Source organism: Cyphomyrmex costatus, unplaced genomic scaffold, assembly GCF_001594065.2.
Source record: "Cyphomyrmex costatus isolate MS0001 unplaced genomic scaffold, Ccosl1.0 scaffold97, whole genome shotgun sequence".
NCBI classification, from domain to species: Eukaryota; Metazoa; Arthropoda; class Insecta; order Hymenoptera; family Formicidae; genus Cyphomyrmex; species Cyphomyrmex costatus.
In genome coordinates, this window is record NW_017280561.1 from 1,660,430 (window position 1) to 1,686,200 (window position 25,771).

General features: G+C 31.3%; 3 protein-coding genes across 3 annotated transcripts; 1 reads left to right on the top strand and 2 right to left on the bottom strand.

Moving 5' to 3' along the window:
* Window positions 1–2,267: 2,267 nt before the first annotated feature.
* On the bottom strand, window positions 2,268–9,984 carry LOC108782043 (claspin). Its single transcript, XM_018550193.1, has 9 exons — window positions 9,963–9,984; window positions 8,745–9,019; window positions 8,083–8,217; window positions 7,843–7,980; window positions 6,678–6,886; window positions 3,539–6,531; window positions 3,223–3,359; window positions 2,928–3,149; window positions 2,268–2,483 (listed from the first exon to the last, which is right to left on the bottom strand). Exons 1-9 carry the CDS (start codon window positions 9,982–9,984, stop codon window positions 2,268–2,270), a joined length of 4,347 nt encoding a protein of 1,448 aa, XP_018405695.1.
* Window positions 9,985–12,826: 2,842 nt separating this feature from the next.
* LOC108782083 (tyrosine--tRNA ligase, cytoplasmic) lies at window positions 12,827–17,651 on the top strand. The gene is made up of 7 exons (XM_018550241.1): window positions 12,827–13,209; window positions 13,698–13,960; window positions 14,062–14,277; window positions 15,404–15,592; window positions 16,357–16,627; window positions 17,228–17,369; window positions 17,495–17,651. Exons 1-7 carry the CDS (start codon window positions 12,836–12,838, stop codon window positions 17,606–17,608), a joined length of 1,569 nt encoding a protein of 522 aa, XP_018405743.1. The 5' UTR covers window positions 12,827–12,835; the 3' UTR covers window positions 17,609–17,651.
* Window positions 17,652–20,178: 2,527 nt separating this feature from the next.
* On the bottom strand, window positions 20,179–24,327 carry LOC108782109 (28 kDa heat- and acid-stable phosphoprotein). The gene is made up of 5 exons (XM_018550277.1): window positions 24,155–24,327; window positions 23,936–24,033; window positions 21,005–21,133; window positions 20,768–20,901; window positions 20,179–20,627 (listed from the first exon to the last, which is right to left on the bottom strand). Exons 1-5 carry the CDS (start codon window positions 24,162–24,164, stop codon window positions 20,411–20,413), a joined length of 588 nt encoding a protein of 195 aa, XP_018405779.1. The 5' UTR covers window positions 24,165–24,327; the 3' UTR covers window positions 20,179–20,410.
* Window positions 24,328–25,771: the final 1,444 nt, after the last annotated feature.

Here is a 25,771-nt window from a genome sequence, read left to right on the forward strand (position 1 = left end):
TTTCTGATTGGTTCTCTACTTTAGTCCACTTGGACGAGGTCTCGGATCTTTGAAGTATTAGATAAAGAGAAAATTAATAAATTACAATTGAACAATTCAATCAATTGGTCAATTGATCAGTTTCTTTAGGTATTGTCGTCCATGATGGAAGTAACATAATGTGTTCAGTTTACAAGCGCCTCTCTCTCTCTCTCTCTCTCTCTTTCTCTCTCATCCTTTATTCTCACTTCTTTTGTGACTGCTCAAAACACAGTTAACTAACAAAACTAAAAGTGTTTGACCTTTCAAAATTTTTACGACTCAAGTGGTGGTCTTTGTTGTACGTACGTCATTTACATATCGGTCTCTTTTCTCATGTACTATAAAGTTGCAATCGTAAATGTACTGTATACACATATACAGGGTGAGATATCTAAAACACATAGTTGCTTATTTAAAAATTTATCAATTTTGTCTACATATTCTTTTTGAAGCAACTAAGTATGTGTGTTTTTTTTTACACCATTTGATCTGTTTCATTATTCCGTTCATAAAAGTATAATATTAAAATATGATTATAAAAAAATTAATAGTCTACAAGATATTTTATATTTTATTCTGACATATGTTGATATAAAATATTAAATATTTCGTAAACTTGGTTTTTTTTATATCTACCTATGTCTTCATACTTTTATATGCAAAATTATTAAAGAAATCATATTATGTAAAAAAAAGTCACGTAATTCCATTTAAAAAAGTGAAGGTAACCTTCATATCTTTTTGATGCCTCCACCTAGACAAAAAACAACATGGCCAAAACACGTCTCGAAACCGTTCCACTTTCATCTAAAACATTTTTTTGTATCATCAAAAACAAACGAGTTATTTAAGTGACTTGTTTTAGATGCCTCATCTGTATATCTGTGATTGTACTATTGTATAATTATAATAAAATACAAATCTAATATAATAAATCTATTATACTTTCAAAGATACATATTACCGAAGGAAAAATTTAAGAATGTAATTTAAAAATGTATAAAAAAACATACTAAAAACTTTTATAAATAAATAAGATTAATATCAAAAGAAGAAACAATCTTTTTCGTAAAAAAGAAAAGAAATTTTTCATAAAGAAATTCCTCTTTTGCTACAACAGTTATATTTGCTATTTATACATAAGAAGTAAGGCACTTTCTATCACTTTATCTTTCTCTCTCTCTCTGTATACATATAAAATTTATATTAAAATATTACTTGTAAAAGTCTTTACATATTATATATAAATAAAATAATTATTTTTTTTATATGAAGAATAGTTTTATTTTCGCCTTTTTTTCAATGTCGATGATATATTTGAATTCATCTTTCTTTTTCCAGGCTGCAAAAAGGAATCGTAAAAAATTTACATTTTTTTTCAATAGTAGCATATAAAAATTAAATAAATGGAAAATATGTTACTTATATGTTACATACAAATTAAGAAATGAAATTATCCAGAAAATGTGTTTAAATATTTGAATTGTTAAAATTTTGTGATTTTTATTTTGAAATGGGTAAAATTGCAGAAAAGGGTAGCGATCGCCGATGACCTTGATCTTGACCTATGTTGTCAAGTTCATGATACAGAGTAACTTCTAACAAGTTTTAGCCATTGTTCGTTATTCGTTAAAAAGTTATTAACAAAAAAGTTGATAACTATTTTGCGTGAAAAGTCGTGAAAGGATAATTCTAAACGGGGGGAGGTATAGGGTAAACAGACTAAGAGAGCACGACCTTTTACGCGAAGCGACTTTTATCCCACTTCTTTCTGCTACGGGTGCACACGACTTTCCGTGCGAACCAACTTTAATTGACCCTACATCCACCTCTGACCCTGAGTAACCTGCAGCATGTTTTAAACATCGCTCTTTATTCGTTAAAAAGTTATCAACAAAATAAGTCTTGCTATACAAAACAAAAATTCTCAGTTTTAAAAACAAAAATTATATTTAAAAAAATAATGTTCCAAAAAATTTTGGTTTTAAAATTTATTTTAAAATCGAGAATTTTTGTTTTATATAGCAAAGCTTATTTTGTTAATAACTTTTTAATAAGCGAAAACTTAGGCTAAAACTTAGAGGTTACTCAAGATCATGACCTTGATAATACATATATGTCTAGATCGATGTCATTGGCGATTGCTTTCTTTTTCTGCAGTTTTTTTTTTTAAATATTATAGCTATTATATATCATTGTTGTAAATGAGCCATGTACAACAATAGTATTTTTATATAATATTGACATTATATAATAAAATTATATACCTTAATTTGTAAATCCAAATCTGCTGTTTCGGTCTCTTTTTTAAATGTATTATTCGTGTCTTGATCAATATGCGGAAAGATAAAATTCTTTACATTTACTGCATGAGAGACAGAGTCACCTTGTTTTGCTAATGATGCTATCCTTGATAACAAGTCTTCTCCTCGAGTTAAGAGCGAACGTCTTTTTACAGCATTCTGTATAAATTATTTGTAATAAGTGTAATTCTATACATATATATACATATAATGTATGTATAGGGTGTCTGACAAATGATTAAACTCTCATAGAGGGAGAATGGATTAAATTGAATAGAAAAGCTCCGTATCATTTTATAATTTTTGCAATAATTAATAAGATTAATATTAATTTGTGAAGACAGCCAAAGCGTGTATGTGTACGAATACATACATATACAATACAAAAATAAGTTTTCCTTTTGTATCATTCAAAGATTTTGTTTTAATAAAAAAAAAGACGGAGAATAATAATCATAGCTCAAAGCGGAAATCCAACGCCATATACGACTCATGCGTGGCCATTGCCGTTTATAAACAATAACTTTCCACGTGCTTATTTGCTAATAAAATGCGACATTATACGTCATATTTTTATAAATATTAATAAAGTAATAATCTTACATGTATCGCGTGAGATTTCTTTCCAATATTTGGTCCATTCAAAAGATCTGTTATATTCCGTGGTATAATTGGTTCTATTTCCTCCAAAGAATTTAGCTTATCAAGAGAAGAATCATCTCGTCTTTGTGACTCATTATCTTTGATCTTCTTAACAGCTTCCAGTCCAAGTTTAAAGATTTTACTGTGACATAATTCATCTTCAATTTTATTATTTGAGCATTTCTGTAAATAGATAAGATACATTTATATCTACATTCTTTAAATGTGATCATAATTACGCACAATAATTTTATACCATTCTTTCCTCAAGAAATTTGTCTCTTTCATTTCTAAGTTTACTCCACTTTGCTTCTTCCTCATCTTCTTGCACATCCACCCAACCTTCGTTTTCATCAGATGTTTGTGGTAGCTCAATATTATTTCCTAACTTATCTAAACAAATTATAAAGTCATGTACACATTGGAGCGAATCAAATATTACATTTTGGAAAATTGTATCTTATAAAATATCTTAAAAAAGAAAAATTTTTTAATAATCGTCATCTCTGTCATTAAAATATTATCATAATTACATTTGTTAAATTAAAAAAATAATATATGTATTTTTGTACCTATATTTTTCCATTTGAATTTCCGCTCACGTCCCATTCCATCAGTATGTAAATCGCCATCCTCAAATAATAATTCTTTAAGCAATCTCACTTCTCTTTTATCTTCATCCAATATTTGTTTTATATGGATTTTTTCCAATTGATCTTTCACTTCGTGTTCATCTATGTGTTCATCATCAGCTTCTTCAAATTCTAATTTATCCATATTCTTCTCGTCTTCATCAGCAGAATCCCAATCGCTTTCACTTAACTCTGCTTCTTCTTCCACAAAACCAGCTGCAACTTTTTTCATATCCTTATCTGATACAATTATCATTTCATTTTCCTCAGAATCGTAATCAACATATTGTTCCTCTGCCTCTTCATTATTTATATCATCCTCTTCATCCAAAAACTGAGAATTTTCTTCTTCCGAATCAGACAAATCCAATATTTTGGCTAAACGTTTTTTGGGTTTTAAAAATGTATCATCATCCTCGTCATCTGAAGACATAACTCTTAATTTTAATTTTAAATCCATTGCTCTAACTTCATTTATTTTCTTTGCATGATTTACAGAATTATTGGAATCTTCATCTAACGTCAATTTTATATTTTGAAGCATTTCATCTTTTGAATTTTTTGATTTAGCAGCAACTAATTTTGCGTTAAAATTTTTAGAACATTCGGATTCATTTGAACGTAACTGCAATTCAGTGGTATTAGATTGCAAAAATAAATTCATATCAGTTTTTTGCGGAGATTCAAATTTACCAGAACATAATTGCATAAGATATTCATCATCAACAGTTTCTCCAATATCATCAAACAGTTTTTTTTTTAAAACAGATTTACTTTTTACATTACATGTATGTTCAGAAGATTCATCATTCTGTGTATCTTTCATAGAAAGGAACTCATGTTTATCAAGTAAACCTCCTTTTTTTGGCGATAAATCTTTTTCATTTTCTAAGGTGGTATTCAATACGCTTAATTGCGTTATAGGAGAAACCAAATCCAACATACTTGTTGTCGTCAAAGGTGTCTTACATATCTGGCTTCTTGTAGCACCTTTTATATATTGTTGACAACCAGGCATACTGCTTTCATTTTCACTTATCCAATCAATATCATCGCAATGTATTTTAGATGCATTTATGTTTGTTGGTATACTTAATCGACTGCTATCATTTTGTAAATAGCTCGGATTTGTAACGTTTGAATCGTTTTGAAACTCTTCTATTAACTCTCTCGTTTTTCTATCATTTTTAGTAATGCTAAAGCTTTCACAAGTATCAACATTATCAACATCTTCAAAATCAGATTCATTTCCATTCTCTGTATTTGTATCTAAACTTTCTTCATTTTCTTTTCCTTTTTTTTCATATTTATCTCCATCATTATCATCATCATCATCATCATCATCATCATCATCATCATCATCATCACCATCATCTTCTTCTTGATCAGTTTCTATTTTTTTTTCGTTTACATCGTCGTCGATCTCTTCTGTACTTGAATCTTCATTGGTTGTAACTTCAGCTTCGTCATCTGCGAATAGGCATTTACGCTTTTTCTTATCTTTAATGCAGACGTCATTCTCTTCTAATTCACTTTCTTCACTATCACTTAATTCAAAATGCAGTTCAGCTTGTTCTTGTTCGTCTAATTCATAATCACTTTTTTCCTCTCTATTCCATTCTTCTTCCTCCGTTTGCAGCTCTGTTTCTTTCTGTTTCCATTTATTGTTACGCTTTAAAATCATTTGTAATTTCAGATCTTCCTTCAAACGCATTAATTTGGCTCCAGGCTTATTCAATTCAGGATTATCGATGTTAACAGGTATCTTGTACGGAAGTATTTCTTTAATTGGAAGAAGACCATTCTGCGTGTTTTGTAAATGTACTACAGATACTTCGGAATTATCATCACTTTGTTTTTTTGAATTAACATGTTTACAGAAAAATCTGTCTATTAAGGTATTTACACCTTTTATATTTGGTTTTGCATCGTCTGTTAAATTAATAATCATACCTGGTGATCCTTTTAATGTAACTTTCGAATTGGATACTAATGTTGACAACCTTTTTCTGTTCGCCAAAGTCTCGTCTGCAGATTTTGAAAGAGGTAAACTTTGTTTACCATCAATCTTTTCACATTCATCTGTTGAAAGATTATATTGAATTTTTGATTGAGTATCATTAATTATAAGAGATGATACATCATTTATTTTAGAATATTGATCATTATTTCTATTCTGTATAATACACTCATCAGAATTTGAACACGTATTATTTTTTATATCATTATCACTTTGAATTATTTCAGTTACTTCCTTATTATTTATATTATTAGAAGCTGTTTCCATTTTCAGTGGTTCTGTAACCAAATTTTTATTTCTTCTGTCAATTACATCGGAATTATCTTCATACACTTTTAATATTTGATTCTCTGTCCTAGCAATTTTTAAATAATTGTCGTCATTAATGCATTTTTCCTTATTTAAAAAGATAGCTGTTTCTTTTATTATGTCTTGTTCATCGAAATATATTTCAGAAGTTGAATTATTCTCAACATGGATGTCAACCGATTTTCTTGGTAAACTAATTTTTGGAAGATTTTTATCATATTCATTTGTTATCTGTAGTAGTAACGTATCAGATTCATTGTCTGGATTACAGTTATTATCTACTAAGGAAGCTAACTCTATAGCTCGATGATTTACTTTACACAAATCATTTTGAAGTAACACTTTACTCCCATTAAGATCTACAAAATTTTTCTGTACAATTTCTTGTTGGTTATCTTGAGAATCTCGATTGTTTGTTTCAAACGTTTTAAGATTTTGAATACGTATATGATCATCAATATATATTGATGGCATCTCTCTTTCATTTGTAATGAAAGATTTTTTTATATCTTTATTAACTAAAGGCATAGATTGTACATCATCTTCTGAATCTGAAGATTTGTAAAAGAGTTCTGCTTCCTTTTCCTTTTCTGCAAGCACCTGACTGTTTAAAATTATATGTAAATATGGTTTATTTTATAACTCAAAAATAAATTTGTAAAGTATACATACGTGCGTTTACGTTTAAGAGAGATACACACATATATATTTTAAAATATCTGTAGTTTATATACCTATACAAATACTTACCTTACTATAGCAGACGACATCCTAAGTTTTGCAGCCGTTGAAGGTGCTTTCGGAAGAGCAGCTGATATTCTTTTTCTGTTCATAAATTCTTGTAATGTACGCTGTTTTGGTCTATGATATGGTAAAGAAATTTCTGTTTCTCTTAATAAACGTTGACTTTCGCTATGTATCTGACGCATTGCCTCATCTTTGGAAGCTCTTATCGAACCCTATATAGGATCAAAATAATATAATTTAAAAGATTGTATCTTATATTAATTGCTGTAATATAACAACTACATCTATTATTATTCAAGATTTTGTAATTGTGATATGTAGCGTGACACATTGATACTTATGCCTAGTGTTTTCTCTTTTTTTAATTGATAAATTAAAAACTCATTGGATGAGTTTACCAATTTAACAATTAATCAATCAATGAATTAAAAATCTCGCCCATAACCGTAAACATTGACATATATACCATGGGATGGGATAGTAACTCCACTAGAATATCTTCTCTATTTTTAAAGATATGAAATACTATTTTACTAAAGTTGTATAACATCAACAGGGGTACAATACGCTACTAATAATTTTTTAATTTTTCTAATATGGATACTACAGCGCTTCGAATATTTCAAGGTCACTTTTACTGATTTTATTATATAATAGAATGATATATTTTCTTTTCTTTTACATAATATGATTTCTCTAGTTATTCTGCATATAAAAGATATTATTATAATTATGATAGAAGTATCAAAAATCCAGTAGTTAACAAGATATTTTATACTTTATTCCAACGTATTGACACAAAATATTAAATTTATATTTTTATATCTTCATTCTTTCAATCTATGCGTGACCATCGTAGAACAATTACGATGCAAGAATAAATAGTCCAATACAATTACAATGCTAAATTGCAATAAAATAACTCAAGCTGGAAGTTAAAAATTGTTGAAAATGATAAGAATTGGACAACACATAAATATGTTCAACTTAATATAAGGCTAAAGAAGTCACACATATCAATATAATAATAAAAACATTGTAATATACATTTTGTGTGATGTATAAAAAAAATATATATATACAGGATGTATAATTTGTGATAATTGGCATTCCAGCATTCTCTTATGTTGTTTTCTTATAGCATTAACGTTATTGCCACACCACATACCTTTCTCTTTTTAAGAGATTTTTTTTTAGCATCTTTATTTTCAGGTTCTTCATTAAATATGATATAAGTGTTGTCTTCTGTCTTTTTATTTTCCTTTTCTTCCTTTGATTCAGAATCTACTAAAACTTGATTTTCACTCTGTAACAAAAATATATATTGTAAATATTTTTTATAATTTATTGTATTATTTTTCACACACAAAGTTATATGAGAAAACTTATACACTAGATGGTTACTTACAGTAATATTTGTAGTAAGAACTGTCTGAAGTAAGTTATTACTCTTGCTTGTTTGTGTATCTTTTTCAGAATCTGTTTCTTTATTTTGCTTTTCTTCTTCTGATTCAGAATCAATTAAATCCCGATAGCTTTTAGCCTGTACAATAAAAAGAGTAAGTATGTTTTATATATTTTTAGAAAGCCTCATAATTTAGTTTTTCATGAAAATTTTCTTTGAAATTGTTCAATTAAAGTTTGCGGATTATTATCATTAATGTTAATATGATATCATTAATGTTAATATTTCATAAGGTTGGCAAAAAAATATTTTATCATAAATAGGAACCTGTATCTGATATTGTATATCAAATTGTTTCTTGTCATGATAAAGTAATTAAAATTTAATATTTACAAAATGTTGATATTAATGGTATCATATAACATAAATAATCAATATATATATTCTTTAAAATAATCTATTTATATATTTTTTTACTTTATTTTAAAATGAGAAAGGAGTGATAGAAAAAGGAAAGGAGAGAAGAGAGAGAGAGAGAAAGAGGAGGAGGAGGAGGAGGAACTCATATTGCATAGACCTTAAAAGGATCTCCTAAGATCATCTTTGGAGTAAAGTATGAAAGATAAAGATTGTACCATAAATATGTGTATAATGTAATTACTTACAGTAGTACATGTAACATGACGAATTCTTTGAGAAAAATCATAACTCTCGCTTGTCTGGATGTCTTCTTCAGATTCACTATCTATTACTCTTCTTACATTTCTATTTTTTGAATTATAATGCTCTGTAATCTGTAAGTCTGTTTCAGGTGATTTTGAATAATATTTATTATCAGGACTAGAATTTTTGTTTAATGTTTTATACAAATTAGTTTCTTCTACAGAATCACTATTCAAGAAATTTGAACATCTCTTTTCAACAGTATTACAGTCATTGTCTAAATCACAATATTTTTTATCGTCAACTTTTAATTCGATTTTTTTTGTCGATTCGTTCAGATTGACTCCATCGCTTAGGTAAACGTTGTTAACCAAGGTATCAGAATTTTCGTTATTTTCTAATTTTTCTTGGTTAGAGCAGCTTTGTTCATTTAATAATATGACATCACAAACATTTCTTAAATTTTTTTCAATATTTTTCTCGTCTTGTTGACTATGTGCTACTTCTTCGTTATTGAGCTTTTCAATATCTTTAAAGGTATTCGATTTAATATAAACTTTTCCATTAACATCTTTTTTGCTTAAATAAACTTCTTCAAGATCAGTAACCGTTGAGAGAGAAGCAATATACGCCATTATCAAAGAATGTAAGAAAAATGTTTTTTAAGTACCAAAACAGAAATTATATATATATAATAGAATACAATTCATTGTATACAGTTTCTTTTCTTAAACATATATAAATACAGAATTATATTACTTTATATTCCATAGCACGTTTCATCAAACATAATATAACAGAAATACTGACATCACACATCTGAGTCTGAGCGCCAAAATTTATTAAGGCCATGGCACATAGAAAAACTTAAGATGTAAAGCCTATTGGCGATGCAAAGATTTCTCTGTGGCGCTCTTAGTAGCGGCCGGTAGAAGCTTCGCTAGTCAGACTCATTGGCTAAGCTTATACGTGCTATAATGGAAAATAATAAAGTAAAATAAAAAAGAAATACTACATACTGTTCTGTGGCACAATGCTATAATTATAAAAAGAAGGGGATCAGTTTTCATCACTTTCCAAAAAAATTGTTTGCCCGTCCAATGAGCATTTCTGCATGTTAAGCTCAAGACATAATGCGAGGAAATAGCGATAGCGATAAGTTTCAACTTATCAGAAATCGAATACACCGGAATACACATTTTTGATAGATTGAAACTTACCGCTATCGCTATTCTCTCGCATTGTGTCTTGGGCTTTATATATGTTCTAAGCATCAAAGGTGCCGACAGAGAGTTGCGCTACTGTATATATAATATATACTGTGGTTCAGTGTCAACTCCGTGGCCGCGTGTTCGCTCGGTGCGATTGGAATCGGACAGAATCGGAGCTATTCTCCTGCTAAAAAGAAGAGTTCGGTTTCTGGTGAATATAATATAATAATAATAAAGAAAGTAAATGTTACCATATTTATAGGAAAAATATCTTTAAATGAATTTTAAATGTAAAGTAACGGTAATTATACAGAATCACTGCCTCACCTTAAAAATCGATCAAATTAGGCTCATTCGATGCGTTTTTGCATGAAACGAAAGAATCTGGCAGAAAAAAGTGTCGCTCTACCCTACGAACCGAGATATTTAACGTTAAAGTTGACGACTATTTAGGTTAGGAAATCTGTCACAGTCACACACACATACATGGGCGGGTGCAAGGGGGTGGCCTTCGACAGAGGTCTGCCCCGACAGCATAGTCGTAGAAGTCGTACGCCCCTCAGCAGGGGGGGAGGGAGAGATGGACAGAGGTCTGCCCCGAAAGTACTATCATAGAAGTAGTGTGCCCCTCAGCAGGGGGGGAGGGAGAGATGGACAGAGGTCTGCCCGCGACAGTACAATCGTAGAAGTCGTGTGCCCCTGTGCAGGGAGGGGGGGGGGGGGGGACTTTCCAGGAATGAAACATATCTGATCTCGGTAATTATACAGAATACAACAGAATACATTCATCACTTCCGATTTCGATCAAATTAGGCTCATTCGACGCGTTTTTGCAAAAAAAAGTCGTGTGCCCCTGTGCAGGGGGTGAGGGGGGGGAAGTTACTTCGCGTGGAAAGTCAACGTTTCTGAACAGGGAAAGGTTTAGGATTTCGTGTCTGACAACAATTTGTTTTGCAGTGTTAATTTCAAATTTCGTGCATTCTGTTGGACTCAAACGATACCAAGCGCATGCGCACGAGGTCAGACAGCATGAAGAAGGCATACTCGTAGCACTACGTAGTCGGTATGATAGATTTCCTAACCTCCATAATCGTCAACTTTAACGCTAAATATCTCGGTTCATAGGGCAGAGCGACACTTTTTTCTGCCAGATTCTTTCGTTTCATGCAAAAACGCGTCGAATAAACCTAATTTGATCGATTTTTGAGGTGAGGCAGTGATTCTGTATAATTACCGAATGACAGAAAGGAATTACAAAAACAGAGTTCCACTCATTTTAACATATTTTAGGTTATTTCATATGAATCTTACTATCCCAGCTTCGATAAAAACTGTTTATATTAAGAAATATTGATCCATTAATTATTATGTGAGAATACTTTTAGTATATTCTTTTCTCTGAAACTTCGCGTAATTATACGTTTTAATAATATATAAACGAGGGTAATTATCTACTGCAGCTAAAAAATCAATAAAACTGAGCTTATTCAACGCGTTTTGTACAATATTGTACATGAAATGAAAAAGTCCGACATAAAAATATCATTGCTTTGTTCCACGAACCGAGATATTAATCATTTAAGTTGATTACTATTCAATGCTGGGTTTAAATTCTCATCCGAGTAGCACTCCAATGGCTATGTTCAGGAACATCACCCGAGTGCCCCCTCCCTCCGTGTTTGTCTTATCCTTGTTTAACATGGATGAACAACAAGGATAAGATTGTAGGGTGACGTTTTGAACGCAGCCGATATATATCACTCTATCTTTGTTTATCGAACGTTAAACAATGATGACATAACATCGGCTGCGTTCAGCAGACTCAACTGTTGAGTCTGCTGAACGCGACCATCCGGGTGCATCCGGGTACTAGCTTAGGTTAGAGAATCTGTCACAACTTTAGAAAAGACCTTTCTCTATTCTTGCTAACAATAACACAGAAGAGATCTTTTTATGACAGATTTCCTAATCTAAATGGTCGTCACTAACTTAACGATTAATATCTCTGTTCATTAGATAAGAGTGACGCTTTTTTCTACGAATAAGCCCAATTTGTTGATTTTTAGCTACGGGAAGATAAACTGTATAATTGTCCAGAAGATGAAAATAAGATTTTATGAATTATTTTGATGGAATTTTATGTACAAAAATAGTGGTATCTTATAATTTCTAAGATATATAAAGAGCTCCTTTCACCAACTTTTGATCAAATTAATCAAGGATCAACAGGCAGAAATGTCAACAGCAATTTAATATATTAGAATGTCCTCTCTCTCCTCTTCTGAGATAAATTGTCTAAGTTCTCATGTTGATAATCGTGATGATTGACATCGATTTTGTTTTAGTGTTAATCAAAGTTAGTAAAAGAGGCCTTTAAAATTACAGTTCAATAATTTTGATAATAAAACATATATTAGAGATTAAAATTCTTTACCATAATATACTATTAAAATCAATAATATTCTTCTGAATAACAATCAAAAGGTTTTAGCCAGTAATCATTATTTATTACAGTTATTAATAAATAAACAATGACAATATGTAGACATTGTATGTTCAACTTTATAATTTAAATATTACCTAATATATTTGTATAAATATCACATTGTATATCAATGGAATGCATGGACTCTGCCCTTCTCCATCTAAGCATTTTTCTTTGTAATAAATTAGATAATAATTTAATTTGACAATAGTAAATAATTTTTTTCATATTGATAATGAGATAGGTAAAAACATACCGAGTAGCAACAATAAATAAAATATAAATACTTCTTATTTTTCATTATTTTTATATATAACACAGTATGTATTTTTATAAAATTTCTCTGTTATAATGTTTTGTTCCCAGGTAATTACAAAAAATAATTTGCTACACAACAATGGCTTTGACATGGATTGACAAATACAAGCTTATTACCAGAAATTTAGCAGAATGGCTAGGAGATGAGAAACTTAAGAATATCCTAAAGGAACGTGATTTGAAGTTGTACTGGGGTACAGCTACAACAGGAAAGCCTCATATTGGCTATTTTGTCCCTATGTCTAAGATAGCTGATTTCTTACGGAGCCAAACCGAGGTGACAATACTCTTTGCAGACCTTCATGCATACTTAGATAATATGAAAGCACCGTGGGAGCTTCTACAGCTTCGTACTCAATATTATGAGGCTATAATCAAATCAATGTTGAAGTCAATCGATGTACCATTGGATAAATTAAAATTTGTTAAAGGCACAGATTATCAGTTGTCCAAGTAGGCATTAAATTAATTCTTTACATCTTGTATCTTGAATTATATATATAGACAAGTATGGGCGAGTTTTTTAATTCATCGATTGATCGCATGATTCACAGGTGCAACATGTTGCACTTGCGCATTAATGCGATTGATCAATCGATGAATTAAAAAACTCGCCCATACTTGTCTATTTTCTTGATATACAGCCGAGTTGATAAAAAAAGTATTAAAAAATATTAGTCAGAAATTAGCATTAGAGTTACACTGTTCAAATTTTGAAAATGAATTTATAATAGTTTCACAAAAAATGCATATAATTGATTACATATAATAAGTACAGCAAAAAATAAAATTAGAACATACTTATTATTCTAATTATAACATTGTCTAACTTAAAATTTTAAAAAAGTTTTATTGAAAAGTAATTTTAAGATATGTCACTTTTTCTATCAATGCTACAATATATTTATCAATATTATTACAATTAACTTTTTTTTTTCGAGGGAATATACATTAGACGTATATCGTTTGAGCTCATTAGTGACAGAACATGATGCAAAAAAAGCAGGTGCTGAAGTCGTTAAGCAAGTCTCTAATCCATTGCTATCGGGTCTTCTTTATCCCGGTCTACAAGCACTCGATGAGCATCACTTAAAGGTGGATGCGCAATTTGGTGGTGTCGATCAAAGAAAGATCTTTACTTTCTCAGAGAAATATTTACCAATGCTAGGTTATGAAAAACATATTCATCTGATGAATCCAATGAGTCAGTACCGTGCATTAAAATGAATCAAATCCTTTGTGTTATTGCATTTAAATACAATGCAATTATTATATGTAACTTCTTCATATTTGCTATTTGTTCAGTTCCTGGCCTAGTTGGTTCTAAAATGTCTTCATCTGAGGAAGATTCCAAGATTGATTTATTGGATAATCCTGTGACAGTAAAGAAGAAGCTGAAGAAAGCATTTTGTGAACCTGGAAACATCACAGATAATGGAATTTTAGCATTTTCCAAACACGTTATATTTCCATTATTTAAAGATGGCGAAACTTTTAATGTATCAAGAACTGCACAATTTGGTAAGTGGTTTATATATGTATATTATATAGGATAATTCATTTTAATCAATGCAGTTAATTTTCTCCGAAATTAATAATACAAAAAAATGTTTTATATGAAAGTGGAAAGGCTTTAAGGAAAACGTATTTTGGTCATGTTATTTCTCTTCTAGGTGAAGACGCTAAAAAGATGTGATGATCATCTCTACTCAAGTGGAATTATATGATTTTTTTTATATAGTGTGATTCTCTAATTATTTTGCATAAAAAAAGTATTAGGATAGAGATATTAAAAAACTAATAGTTTACTAGATATTTTATACTTTATTATGATACATGTTGACACAACAGAAAAATGAGGCGAATCAATCGATATAAAGGAAAATATAGTTGTTTATTTATAAAAAAGTATCCATTTTGTGTCTACATATTTTTTAAACTGTATGCTTTATATACGTACTAATTATTTAATTTTATTTTGTTCATACAAGTATTAAGGTTGATTATCAAAAAATTAGTAGTTTACGAAATACTTAACACGTTATGTCAACATAATAAAAATTTTACAATTTATTATGTGACATAATAAATTGTAAAATGTCTCGTAAACTATTAGTTTTCTGATAACTGTACTTCAATACTTTTGTAAAATAATTAGAGGAATCATACTACATGAAAAAGTCATATATATATAATTCCATTTAAAAAAGTATAGACGACTTTCATATTTTTTTGGCGCCTCCACCTAGAAGAAAAAAATGACCAAGAAGTTCATCCAGACTATCTATCCATTGTCCCTAAGATGACATTATTATGATGGCAGAGCAGTATAACGTGATGTCCAGCAGTCTTTGAATATTCTTGGACTCTGGAATTATACTGAAATTTTATGATCCTGTCATGATCCTGAGTGATTTTGAGAAAGTTTTAACCGTCAGACGTTACTCGTTAGTTCATTTATTATTGTCATGAAAAGAGCTTAAATATCATAATTGTATATCTAGATTAATAATTAAAATAATGGCTATATAAATTGAGTTTTTTCTCACATGAATATTTTTGACATTTCTAATGATCGTACAATAGAAATTATTTAATGAAAATTGTAAAATGGAAAATAATGGTTTGTTGATTTTAATGATTTCAGGTGGTGACGCATCTTTTTCTAACTATGAAGATTTGGAAACCGCCTTTGCGAACCAAGAAATACATCCTGGTGACTTGAAAAATGCTGCAGAAATATACATCAATAGACTTCTTGATCCAATAAGAAAAGAATTTGAAGCAGATTCAAAACTGAAATCGCTTGCAAACAAAGCGTATCCACAGAAACAAAGTAATTTAGCTTTGTAGATTTTAGCTAAGTACATTTAAGGAGATCCTAAAGTTGTCCGTATTACCGGTTAAACCAGATAATTTTTGTATAATAATTTTTTTTCTCTTTTATTGATTTGAAAATCTTTCTTCAGGATTAAAATATACACATTAATACGTGTTTGTGAGATAGAGTCTATGCTAAAAACGATTAAAAATTTCGCAATTTAGTTTTTTACTATTTCTTAGTCCAATACAGCTCCAGAGCCGTCACATCGTGATAATATTTGCTTCGTATAAAAACTGTGCAATCTGTACGTACAAAATAGTAGTCCACTGACTAGTATGCATGAAGAAACAACGTGGAGTTCTTAAAATTGGACTTATGCCTATTTCTACCAATGCAGATTAACTTTAATCTCGGTTTAATTTGTTCTTCGTCTTTTTCTAGTTCTAAAAATTAGAAAAAGTTGAACAATAAGTTAAATCGAGATTAAAGTTAATCTTTATTAGTGGAAGCAGGCATTAGATGTATAATTAAAAGATGTATAATTGTTATACAAAAATTTATGTGTATGTGTCATGCGTGAATGAGATATTAATATAGTGATATATCAATGACACGTAATATCGTCTACGCGTAAGTGCTATTTTGAATTAATGATTAATCGTCTTTAGGATCCTCTTAACGCAATTATTTTTCATATTTATTGCTGTCGAGAAATATACAAGATTAATTATATATATCTTTTTGCGACTGTAATTGCAATTTTTTATGTAATTCAGAAACTGCGGAGGTGGTGGAAATTACTCCCACAAGACTAGATATCCGAGTGGGCAAAATAGTCGAAGTGAAGAAGCATCCTGATGCAGATTCGCTATATGTTGAGAAAATAGATTTAGGCGAATCAAACGGTCCACGTACTATAGTCAGCGGATTAGTTAATTTTGTACCTATCGACGAGATGGAAAACAGGATGGTTATAGTTCTTGCAAATCTAAAACCAGTAAATCTCAAGGGAATTTCATCGTATGGAATGGTTCTCTGTGCTTCAGTGTGAGTATCCCATTTTCATTATACAGGGTGCTCCATTTTAGAATTCGCTCAGAAACACTATCGAATCGAAAAATATTCCAGACAAAAGTTTTGTGATTTTAAGAAAAACATAGAATGATATAATTGGTTTGACTTTGGGTGACAATACCATTCAAGGTCAAGATCAGAGAAGATCATGACCTTCATAACATATGTCAAGATAAAAATCATTGGAGGAGGTTTCCTATTCGGTATATTTATCCATAAAAGATACTTTTTATTAAGTATTTTCCGAGTTATAATGCTTAAAAGTAACAATAATCGATATTAACATTGCTTAGATCCGATTAATTAAAATATTGTTCAGGGTCATGACGACATATAATGTGACCTTAGTAATATATGCTATTCAAGGTTATACTAATTTTATTATCTAATGTGCCATTTAAACCTTACAATTTTTGTCTGAAACATTCTGTAAGAAAATATACTTTTATTTTTAAATGTGTCTGATATAGTCGCTTTGTTACACTTTATGAAATTTTGATATAAATATCATATTTTTGAAACTTGCGTTTTATAAAATTCATTGCACAATAAACGAATATATATTTTATACAGTGAAGAACCAACTAGGCAAGTAGAACCTTTAAGGCCTCCTGCAGACAGTAAGCCTGGTGATAAAATTGTTGTCGAAGGATACGAAGATGGAGTTGCAGATGATGTGTTAAATCCAAAGAAAAAAGTGTGGGAGAAATTGCAGGTATGTCTAAAAATTAATTTAATTTGCTAAAAATAGTTTATTAAATCTTCGCATGTATCCATCAATTGTTGTAATATTTAAATGATCACCACAAAATACGTTGTAATAAAATAATATATTATTAGGTGGATCTTATGGTAAACGGAAATGGCACAGCTTCTTGGAGTGGAAATCTACTACTCACTTTAACTGGCGGCAAAATAACATGTGACACTCTAAGAAATGTTCCGATTAAATAATGCATTTATATCTGACTTTATTATTCATCAAATAACTGTTCTTATTATTATTACTTTTGATAAAAAGGCCTTATTGTTCAAATTTTGTAATTGTTTTTTAAATTGCAACCGACATTCTAGTGTCATATAGCGACTTTTTTCTTAGTGTTTTTTTCTTGTTTAATACATCAATGCCTGTGAATATGTAGTGATCTCTGTTGAAGCTTGAGTGTGGGCACATCTCGACGACGTTAGCTTTCAACAAATCGTCATATCCGCAAACTATGTAATTTCTCGAAAAGTCGACGTTTCTCGAAGCTAACTTTGTTCTCTTCATCGGATATCTTTTTCATGATTCAATGTGTAATACACAAGCTACGAGAAAAAAAAAAGATTTTTTTGTAGCCTGTGTATAGCTGACGCCACTCGACTGACCCGTTTCATTAATGTGCGATTTAATTTATAATAATGTCGGCTTCGCGAGGTTCCTCGATGATCGATAGCATCTTGTTGTCGTGAGCGTCGTTGCCCGCTCCGGTGCGAAGAGTTGAGCAATCGTAGACGATCCACCAGTTCGTCCCAATACACGTAATCGATCACGTTGTCGTTTATCGCACGAGATAATCCCTTTCTAGATTTCTTACGTTTTTTGGATGTGATCAACATCAACGGCGTGATTATATGTTTGGACTTGTATCCTGTTGGTCAATAATCGACTTTGCCAATAGTACTTGTGTTTATGCACGACTAGAAAACCAAAATTTGTGGTGGAGAGATCCACCTTAGTTGGAGACCAAAAAAAAATAGAGTACCCTCTGAGGCAATCATTCTTGTCGGAAACTCCAGAAAAAAGGCGGGTTATGATGAACGTACGTATGGAGACAGGATTAGACGTTTGACAACGATACTCGTCGCTGAGATGCTTGAAGAGGGTCATTGCCTAGTGCCTACTGCCGGCTATTCGTACACAATTGCAGACAAAGGGAGGCCAAACGATTGGAGCGGTTCACCATGAGCGAGCTAAAAGAAGCGATGAGCGTTGCACTGAGAGACTATCAATAACGTTATTTCGCACGGGAGCCACATGTGAAATCGGTAGCCACACACACAGCACGAGCCCATATCTGTTCGCTCGTCTTCATCGAGAGATGTATATCAAATCATGGCATCGATCACGTATTTTTCAGTGATATATGTAATTCACTTTTAGATTTTTACTGGCCATCTCACGGTTTCATTATTTTTATTGCAATTATGTAGCGAAAAAAAATGATTAGTGACATAACTAGAAGTGATAAAAATCTATTCATATTAAATTATATCAAAAACCATAGTGGAAATACCATACATATGTATTTGCCAAAAACATACTGAAAACCACACTGAAGGCAACTTCACGACTGTTAATATAATCTTATTAATTAGCATGAAATGAAGAACAGACTAAATAAGTGCAATCAACGGTAATAAGAAATTAACTATTAATAACAATTTTACTAATAACTGTAAGTTGTAACAATGTATTAATTTAGAATACATAAACTTTCATTTGAAAAATTTTCTAACTCAGTATATGTATTTCAATTGAAAAATACATGTTATATATAAACAAAGAGCACAATAAATGGATCTGAAATGTCATATAAAGTCTACGCATCAGTTTTAACTTTCGTCTTTTTTCTATATATATTGACAGATTTATAACCCAAAATGCTGCAGCAATTTTATCAATTATGTGGCGTTTTTTCTGTAATCCGACCAGAAACAAGACTAAGGCTATCTTCGTCATCTGATCTCTAAAGAGACGAAGATAATTTTAGCCGCGGTTGCTTTTGGTTACGTAACGAAAAAACGCCTATGCCGTTAAAAAACATTATCACCTTTTAATCAAATCGGCTAATAGTAAAAAATTTCACGCTAAATATCTCACGCCTTTATCGTAATCAAAATTACGTGATCACAAAATGATGAAATCCGCATGAGATTCGTCATTTTTTACTGATTCGTTCTAGAGGAAAATTTACATGATCGATGCCCTGGAGGAGTTGTTGAAGTGGACTTTATATTAAAATTGAAAAAAAGTTAAGTAAATTTCTAACTCTTTTCGATTTTAACATAAAATCCACTTCAGCATCTCCTCATTTTGCGTTTACTTTAATTCTGCAAAAGGATTTTGTATTCTATTTAATCAATTCGGAGATTTTTATATGACTGTAATATTAACAATTTGATTACTCCAGCATCCCTTAAGCGAATTAATATTGCAAGCATCATGTGAAAAACACGAGAAACGCATCAAATCGCTCAATTGTCAAATTCAACGCTTCTTGTCTCTTTTTTCTATAAAGTTATCGTTTTAAAGCCTGATCTATAATAAGTTGCAAATACTCCGTTGCCAGCCGTAATGCTTTGCAACAGTCAATCAGAAGCATGACTAATTACTATTGACGCCCCTGATTGGCTGTTGCAAAACATTGTAACTAACGACAGTATTTGCAATTTATTATAGATCAGGCTTAATATTTCTGATACAAAATCACGTCATCACGTAATTTTTTTTTATCACTGAAACAGTTGGTTTGAGCGACTCGTGAGAATGCATTTTAATGCATAATTTATAAGAGAATTAACCATTCACAATATTTCCCTTCATGAAATAAATATTATGCAAAGGTCTGTGTTCCAACTTCGTACATTCATAAGCATAAGTGAGCACAGACAATGATTTTAATATTACTCTTGTTTTTTTCTATCATATACAAAATAATCGAAGTCAGCAGTCTAATTATAGAAGTTTGTGGCAATTAATCATGTCATAATGTTCTAAGATTTTTTTCCGAGCGCCTTCTGTGTCAGCTCTGTCTTCTTTTGTTGTGCCATTTCTTTTTGCTTTTTCTCTTCCTCTCGCCGTTTTGCCGCCTCTTCTCGTTGCTGCTTAATTATAGCCAATCGTGCTAGGTCTGCTCGAGCTTCATCCGTTTTACCGGCCGCGTGTAATTTTTGATAATTCGCATAAGCTCTTTGTTTTTCCAATTGTTCTCTGAAAATTAGGATCACATTTTCAATACCGGTGAGAATGAGATAAATGATACATGCAAAACAAGATATGATCGTAAGGATATATTTTTAAAAAATATTGTAAAAAAATTATGATTATAATTAAAGCAATCGCACACATACCGCTCTCTTCGAGATAGTTCTGGTTTTGCAGTGTCTAACGATTGATGCAGTTGGGATAATTTTTTTGTTTTCTTTTGTACCCTGTTTGGATTTTCTACTTGAATTAAATTCTCTACACCTTTTGCTTTTCCGCCCTACAAGAATAAAATAATTAATAAAAGATTAGAAAACAACACTTTATATAATTATACACAAAAAACATCTTTTTTAATCTTGCATATACACATGTATAGATACCTCTGTTTCCGATTCTGATTCTGATTCACTGTTGCTATCTGTGGTACTACTTTTTGACCTATTGGCTTCACACGTCTTCGTCTCCTCATCATCCTCTTCCTCACTAGAACTCTCCTGCCCTTTATTTTTCTGTAGAGTAAAGAAAAATTAACTTAGCTTTTAATAAAATATAATATAAAAAACAATAGCTTATTCTTACGTAGAAAAGTTAAACTTTAAATTTACTTAGGAGAAATTGATCTCAGATTTTTCTCCAATTTTAATTTGGCAGGTTTTTAAAGGAGACGAAATATTCGAGATGCGTATTTTTTATTGACAACATATTTAAGAAGAAATTAATTCTCAAAAATTGACCAAATTTGTGTTTTACGGTTGTAACTTTTGAATAAAGCATGAAAACATTATTTAGTAAATGTATAAAATGTATAGGGCATGTTTTGCAAAAAATAACATATATGCCGAATTGCAGGATAATTCCCTGACCATCTCTCCTCAGAATCCGCGTCATGATACATCCGCCGAAATCTCCTGCTTGCAAGCGAATTCAAAAATGCCGAAGTTTGAAGGTAATATAGGCGAATGTACTGGTGAATTTTTATACCAGTGGATAGACATCGAAATTAGGTAAATGTTTAATAATACGAATTACCCTCTAATGACCTTGACCTTGACCTTGCCATATGTTGTCAAGGTCACGATTCTGAATAACTTTTAATAGATTTTATCGCTTTTGAGATGATCTCTTACACCACCATCTTAAATTATTTGAAAAGCAGCTTGCTACAAAATCAGAGAAACAAGGTATAAAATTTCATTGACAAATCATGCAGTCGAAATGTCGATATAAAAGCAAATCTCTCCTTACTATAATTTCTGACTTTTGTCAATTGCTGAATAAATTTAAAAACATTAATGTAATCGTTCAATTTGTTCAATAAAAAATTTATTTAACGCGAAAAGGTTGAATCTAAAAGAATACAAAAATTAATGGAATGTATCTATATTTGTGCATGTTGTGCACGTGTATTTGTAATCATATTTGACCAGAAAACCTTAAAAATCGCGTTATATTTGTACTCCTCAAAATTCAATTTTAAATTGATTCCCAATTCTCATGATCTAAGAAGTATAAATTAGAGTCCCTATACTAAGTATAAATAAGTTTCCGCCGTTTGACAAAAGATGGCGCCACTAGTATGTTATGGTTAAAATTGCTGCTGTAAAACATCATATCGTGAGGTTGGACATCTGGCAACAACATAACCTTGAAATATTAGCGATTTTGTATCAGCATCATATATCTTTTTTCGTGTGAAAATTTCGAGTTTTGAGCCGAATAAGCGTCATTTGCGGGAGCTTCTTTAATTTGAAGAAATCTGCAGCTGAGGCGCATCGATTGCTTGTAGAAGTATATGGTGAGGCTGCCGTAGAAGTTGCAAGACAAGAGAAGTTGCCGTGAGTGGTTTCAAAAGTTTAAGAACGGTGAATTTGACGTCGAAAACAAAGAACGTAGTTTCGACGTTTTTTGTTTTTTCGACGTGGAATCACCAATTACCAGAAAGATGGGAAAAAGTAGTGGCTAGTGATGGACAATACTTCGAATAAAACATTAGGTACCGTTCTTTCACAATAAATGCCCAATTTTTGATGAAAAAACGGTGGAAACTTATTTATACATCTAATAACATTATCAAATCCCTTGGAGAAGTGATAGTGGGCTGTATTCTCGACACAACAAAACCTATATAGTTTTTAAATCAAAATCTGAAAATAAGATTGCGAAGAATATCACAAGTTGGCGTTTCGTCATCTATATAATTTTTAGAAAATTTTTATGTCGCGCAGTATTAAAAAATAAATTTTTTTAAGTTCTGTATATATTTCCGATAGTTCCAAAGTTCCTAAGAATTTTAAGAAATAGTTATGACTGTTAAAGGACTAAGCAAGCAGAACCTATGAGTTTATATATGTTAGCCACAATCTATGGAGCTTATAGAGCTACCACATTTCTACAGCGCCACTGTAGAACAATATAGCACATGTTTTTCTCTCTCGTTCAATTAAAAAAAAATATTAGACAAGCGTGTTCACTAGACTCTTATTATAGAAATAAAAATAAAAATAATTTGCCTATTTTTAAATGGAATAACAGGGGGTAATATTTTATATATAATTTTGTTGAGTAATATAGTTATGATTAAACAATGTAACATTATATGATTAGATTTTAAGTTCAATCAAATCTGACAACATCGAATTTAAGTGTTTTATAAAAAATTGAAAAATATAATTTATATATTATTGAACTAAAAATTAGCTTTTGACCAAGTTAGAATTCTTTCTCTTATTTGTGAACTGTATATTTCAGGACTGGAACATAGTTTTCATTGTAATATTATACATAATCTATAAATTTTATAGCACATCTAATATCTAAATATCAATAATATAATTATTTTCCTAAGAAATTGAATGTATATCTTGAAACAAGGTAAAAATTACAAAAGTAAGCGAACTTACTAGGATACTTATTTATAATTTCATTAGTCAACATCCAATGAATTTGCTCATTGTATGATACGATTGCATTATATATATATAATATGTGCATTTTATTAATCATTTTGATGTATATTGTACTAATTTAGTACATTATTCTTTAAATATTTTGCTGAAATTAAGACAATTTAATAGAAAGTTACTAATTAATATACATGCTCAGTGTAAAAGAAGTTGATATCTTAACTAAGAGTAACTTTTACTCCAATAACTTACTCCAATAACTTACTCCAATTAACTTTAATCGACGATTAGTCCATTGGAACCGGTCAATCATACCTATCATTGACTAATTATCCATTAAAGTTAATCAGAGTTGGATAAAAATTCCTCTAAATCGCTATTCCTGTCGATTAACCTAAAAATACTAACTCTCCACTGTTGCTTTTTCTCTTCCTGGCGTCGCTGCTCCTCCAATTCTTCTGGATTTGTAAAGTGCCTGTTCCTGCCTTTGTGATTTACGAATTTTCCTGTGCGATAAATAGCGATTAGTAAAGAAGAATATATAGAAACTGCTTTCCTCGAAGGAACGCGGATAGAATAAATTAATAAAATAGGGACCAGAAAGAAGCTTATAAAAGGATAACTTACCTCGTGGCATTGTAGTTCGAAATTACAGCGTAAGTCACTATAATGATTAAATATCGCAAGAAAACACAAATTGTAACCCTGTGTGAATTTCTGACCCGAATTATACGTGTCACATTACCAAAAGAAACATGAATTTCATAAACCACCTTACCGATTACCAAATTACACCGAAGATTCACTGAGACTGAGATAGATACCACTAGGGCTGTGTTCCACCTAAAGCTCATTCTACAATTGCGTAAGGGTAGTTGTAACTGGTTGTAGTTGTAAGAATTAACCAATCACAGTCGAATATTCTCCTCATATTTGACTGTGATTGGTTAATTCTTACAACTACAACCAGTAACAACTACGCTTACGCAATTGTAGAATGGCACTCACGGCATTACAACACTTTTTCGATGGATTTCCGAACGCACAAACGTAAAGTTACATCCACACAAACTATAGCTGCATAAACGCATGCCTAAAGAAAATTGTCCAATCGCATTTCCCTTATAGAGATGCACGTAAAATGTGATTGGATAATTTTCATTAGGCATACGCTTATGCGGTTATGCAAGTTTGTGTGGATATAGCGGGGAGCACAGACTTTTGCATAACGCATAAACCATATACATAAAGAATTTGATTGGTCCATTGACTCATGCATAAGAAAATGGACCAATGAAAATCCTTATGCACATGCTTTATGCAAAAGTCTGTGCTCCCCGCTTATAGCTTATAAGCGGGGAGCACAGACTTTTTGCATAACGCATAAAGCCCATTCTACATTGGTCGTATCGTAGCATCGTAAAGCCGTAATCACACTACGGCTTTACACAGGAACTGCTCTGCTCTGATTGGTTAGTTTCCAACATTCAACCGTAATCTCAATCGCAACAGAGCGCGCAACCCATAGGGTGATTACGGCTTAAGCGTCGTGAGACTTCTAATTGACACATCGGATTGGCTGTTGCAACAAATTTGTGACCTGCGACGTCTACGATACGACCAATGTGGAATGGGCTTAATGCATAGTGCATAAAGCCGGTTCTACATTAGTTGCAAGCCGATCGCAAGTTTGTTGCGACAGCCAATCTGAAGCGTTGATTTCAAAATACCAACTTGACATTGGCTGTCGCAACGAACTTGCATTCGGCTTGCAACTAATGTAGAACCAGCTTAAGAGAATCAACTAATCTGAATCCCTCCTTCCACTTAACGAAAAAGAAGAACTTTGATTGGCTGATTCTCTTATGCACTATACGTTATGCGTTATGCAAAAGCGTGTGTCTGGGCTCTAAGCACACACTTTTGCATAACGCATACGGCTGGTTCAACATTAGTCGCATCGCAGCGTCTCAAGCATGTCGCAAGCGTTGTGGTCCAATCAGAGTCGAACGAGCTTGATGTTGATTGGACCGCAATGTTTGCGATGTGGCGATGCGACAGGTACAATTTCATACTGACGCTTGACGCTTATTTTAAGTATCAAAACAGATCACGTGATTAAAATTGATGCTTAATATTCGTCAATTTGTATCACGTGATCTGTTTTGACGCTAAAAATAAGCGTCAAGCGTCAGCATGAAATTGTACCTTAATGCGAGGTTAAATGCGCGCGGTAACCAATGA

Coding starts and splice junctions, on each gene's coding strand:
- LOC108782043 (XM_018550193.1), bottom strand. CDS start 9,984: ATGCGAGAGAATAGCGATAGCG. Junction 7,981..8,082: donor TTCTTACTACAAATATTACT/GTAAGTAACCAT, acceptor TTTTTGTTACAG/AGTGAAAATCAAGTTTTAGT. Junction 3,150..3,222: donor AATTTCTTGAGGAAAGAATG/GTATAAAATTAT, acceptor ATCTATTTACAG/AAATGCTCAAATAATAAAAT.
- LOC108782083 (XM_018550241.1), top strand. CDS start 12,836: ATGGCTTTGACATGGATTGACAAATACAAGCTTATTACCAGAAATTTA. Junction 15,593..16,356: donor AGCGTATCCACAGAAACAAA/GTAATTTAGCTT, acceptor TATGTAATTCAG/AAACTGCGGAGGTGGTGGAA. Junction 17,370..17,494: donor AAGTGTGGGAGAAATTGCAG/GTATGTCTAAAA, acceptor ATATATTATTAG/GTGGATCTTATGGTAAACGG.
- LOC108782109 (XM_018550277.1), bottom strand. Junction 21,134..23,935: donor AGAAAAAGCAACAGTGGAGA/GTTAGTATTTTT, acceptor TTTACTCTACAG/AAAAATAAAGGGCAGGAGAG. Junction 20,628..20,767: donor GAACTATCTCGAAGAGAGCG/GTATGTGTGCGA, acceptor CCTAATTTTCAG/AGAACAATTGGAAAAACAAA.